Here is a 3,905-nt window from a genome sequence, read left to right as displayed (position 1 = left end):
TTCTGCTGAACCTTTTAGGCAGCTGTTGTTACATTAATCCCTGAATACTGCTGAGATATATTAGAGATCAGTTTAGTAAGATCAGTGGAGATATAGCTGCTTCTCTGGCCTGGTTACTCGTAATTAATATTATAATTATTATTATTTTTGTAATGTTGGGGTAGACTGTGTGTTTTTAACATATATAAATTGAAAAAAAATAATATTACTTTGAAAATATGTAATTACACAAAAAAGTTATATTTTAGAGTAGGAATTAGTAAAGTGGGGTTTTGTGAGCCCCTATTTGGGAATTATTTGTTTTCTATCCCATATCCAAAGTTTAAAGGGGTACTTTTTTTTTTTTTTTTTAAATCAACTGGTGCCAGAAAGTTAAACAGATTTGTAAATTACTTCTATTAAAAAATCTTAATCCTTACAGTACTTTTTAGGGGCTGTATACTGCAGAGGAAATGCTTTTCTTTTTGGATTTCTCTTCTATCACGACCACAGTGCTCTCTGCTGACCTCTGCTGTCCATTTTAGGAACTGTCCAGAGCAGCATATGTTTGCTATGGGGATTTTCTCCTGTTCCTAAAATGGACAGCAGAGGTCAGCAGAGAGCACCGTGCTCGTGACATAAGAGAAATCCAAAAAGAAAAGCATTTCCTCTGTAGTATACAGCCCCTAAAAAGTACTGGAAGGATTTAAGATTTTTTTAATAAAAGTAATTTACAAATCTGTTTAACTTTCCACGGGAGAACCCCTTTAAGGGATAGGATGTCTGATTGCGGGGGTCCCGCTGCTGGGGCCCCCCGCAATCTCCCTGCTGCACCTGGTGTTTGTTTAGAGCATCAGGTGCAGCGCCGGAGGCTCGTGACGTTACAGCCACACCCCTCAATGCAAGTCTATGGGAGGGGGTGTGGAAGCCGTCATGCCTCCTCCCTTAGATTTGCATTGAGGGGGCGTGACAGTGATGTCACAAGGGGGCATGGCCATGATGTCACGAGCCTCTGGCCCCGCATTGCCAGTCATCCAGCTTGTAGTGAAGTTTGCTCCGTGCATCGGATGACTGGGGTGCCGCAGCCAAGATTGCGGGGAGCTCCGCGATCAGACATCTTATCCCCGATCCTTTGGATAGGCGACAAGATGTCTAGGGGCGGAGTACCCTTTTAAAGTAGAACTTTACTGGATCTTACAGACCCCTGGACTTCAGATACCCCAAAATCTTGTGGAAAGTTTTCCCATAAAAGGGGGAGCAACTGCATATTAATGTCTATGGATTTAGAACGGGAGTCTGAAATGCTCCAGTAGATGGAACTTGTAGACGCCCCAATACTTGTCTCTATGTAGTGTATTCCCCGATACTGAATATAGGACCTTATATTGTACCTACAATTCCACATCCCTGAACCCTGACATACACTGTTACACAACAGCGAGCGAGGAGGAGCGAGTTGGTAGAATTTCCGGGATTTAGAACTTGAAGCAGATTTGAAATTAAACCACAAAAGAGGAAGGACCCCGATCTTCACACAATGTTCTGCAGTCGTCTCCATGAACAGGAAAGTTAAAGTAACACAATATTAAGAATCTCATTAGGAACCATTGGCCAGAACCTGCTCATCATGTCACCGGGGTGGCCGTGTAGGCTGAGCCTCATCTGCTTGGTCCTATCGGGGTTAAGAGAGGACATCCAGGCTGGAGGAGCAGGTAGGGTTCTTCTCTATTCACTCTTCTCACCTTACGTGATGTTATCTGTGAGCAGGTGATGCCGTCCTCTATACAGGACCAGACCGGGATCTTCTACCCCTGTATACTGCCCCTATAACCCATCATCTCATGTAGAAGACGTCTGTGTAGTATCCGTGCAGGTCATGTGACTCTCAGTCCAGTCTATATGATAATGTCCTGTATGACAAGGCAGGAGGACACTGACAGGACACGGTACATGTGTGGTCGAGGGGTGGGGGCGCCTCCATTTTATGGCTACGTAGTGTAGATCTTATCCTGAAGATACAGGGGTCCCCCGACATACGATCAGTTCAACATACGATGCTTCTGTGTGTCAGGGCCATCAGAAAAATGGCTATCTGGCAGTGCTGACTGCTTCAAATGCTGCAGGATAGCCATTTAATGTGCCCCATGTGCCCCGCTCAATGATACTTACATGTCCCCACCACTCCAGCCCATCAGTTCGCTGCTCCAGCCCCTCAGTTCGCTGCTCCAGCCCATCAGTTCACTGCTCCAGCCCATCAGTTCACTGCTCCAGTCCATCAGTTCGCTGCTCCCGCCCATCAATTCGCTGCTCTAGTCCATCAGTTCCCTGCTCCAGCCCATCAGTTCGCTGCTCCAGCCCATCAGTTCGCTGCTCCAGCCCATCAGTTCGCTGCTCCAGCCCATCAGTTCCCTGCTCCAGCCCATCAGTTCGCTACTCCAGCCCATCAGTTCGCTGCTCCAGCCCATCAGTTCGCTGCTCCAGCCCATCAGTTCCCTGCTCCGGCCCATCAGTTCGCAGCTCCGGCCCATCAGTTCGCTGCTCCGGCCCATCAGTTTGCTGCTCCGGCCCATCAGTTCCCGCTCCTCTGCTGCCGCATAACTACGTCACTGCTGCCCTGCGCCGTCGCCCTCTGTAGCTGTCATAACGTCACCGCTCATGCCACCCCGTCATCCAATAAGGGTGGCGTGAGTGGCGATGTGATGATGGCGACGGAGAGCTATGGTGCAAGGCAGCGGCCACGTAGTTATGTGGCAGCAGAGAAGGGGGGAACTGACGGTCTGGAGTGGCAGGGATATTTGAGTATCATTGAGCATCCATGTCCCTCAACATACGATGGTTTCAACATATGATGGTCCGCCTGGAACCAATTACCATCGTATGTTCAGGGACCACTGTATTTCTCCACAATCTGGTTAAAGGGGTACTCCGGTGGAAAACTTTTCATTTTTTTTAATGAACTGGTGCCAGAAAGTTAAACAGATCTGTAAATTACTTCTATTAAAAAATCTTTACCCTTCCAGTACTTATTAGCAGCTATATACTACAGAGGAAATTCTTTTCTTTTTGAATTTCTTTTTTGTCTTGTCCACAGTGCTCTCTGCTGACACCTCTGTCCGTGTCAGGAACTGTCCAGGGCAGCATAGGTTTGCTAGGGGGATTTTCTCCTGCTCTGGACCAGTTCCTGATATGGACAGAGGTGTCAGCAGATAGCACTGTGGACAAGACAAAAAAGAAATTCAAAAAGAAAATAGTTTCCTCTGTAGCATACAGCTGCTAATAAGTACTGGAAGGGTAAAGATTTTTTTATAGAAGTCATTTACAAATCTGTTTAACTTTCTGGCACCAGATGATTTAAAAAAAAAAAAATTCCCACCGGAGTACCCCTTTAATATGATGAGCTCGGCCTCTGTGCCCGGTAGATCTGAGAACATCAATATCTCCATGAAGAGTCTGAATTTGTCTTGAAGGATCTCATGAAGTATCTGACAGAGAAGCAGGGGCTCGGTGGTCATAAAACATAAAAGTAATAGTGACTACAATCCCGATAGGCTCAGCCGACTCACCTGCTATATAGTTCACTCTACCGGGAGCTGGACCCTCAATCCAAATGAGAAGAAGCAAATAGACATCCAGCAGGGGAATTGCCATAGAACAAAACGTACCCCTCACTATACTGTATGACTCCTCCCATGACACCATGCAAAATGGTAGCTTATGTGCGTATTTTATTTCAGAAAGCAACATGTTACCGCAGGAAGTAGACCCATCAGCAATTCCGGAAGAGAAGATGGACATGTTAGCAGAGACTACAGCACGGAGTAAGTATGGCCGTCTTCAGGCATATCCTCTGTGTCTATATACCTTATTAGAAGGAGGAGGATGGACTATGGCTAATGGGGACTCAGTGGGTCAGAGAAGGACTGGGT

At 46.4% G+C, this 3,905-nt stretch overlaps 1 protein-coding gene across 1 annotated transcript in view; it reads left to right on the top strand.

Annotated features, from left to right (window-relative positions):
* The first annotated feature begins 1,493 nt into the window (after positions 1–1,493).
* LOC130312505 (coagulation factor XIII B chain-like) overlaps positions 1,494–3,905 on the top strand; it is a 25,449-nt gene continuing 23,037 nt past the window's right edge. Inside the window, exons 1-2 of the mRNA XM_056552581.1 lie at positions 1,494–1,691; positions 3,714–3,797. Coding sequence (XP_056408556.1) covers positions 1,607–1,691; positions 3,714–3,797 — 169 coding nt within the window. The 5' untranslated portion in view covers positions 1,494–1,606. The remainder of the gene's footprint in view (positions 1,692–3,713; positions 3,798–3,905) is intronic.

This window comes from Hyla sarda, chromosome 1, assembly GCF_029499605.1.
Source record: "Hyla sarda isolate aHylSar1 chromosome 1, aHylSar1.hap1, whole genome shotgun sequence".
Classification (NCBI taxonomy): Eukaryota; Metazoa; Chordata; class Amphibia; order Anura; family Hylidae; genus Hyla; species Hyla sarda.
The sequence above is the reverse complement of the archived record's forward strand: the minus strand, read 5'-3'. Positions and strand labels throughout refer to the sequence as shown.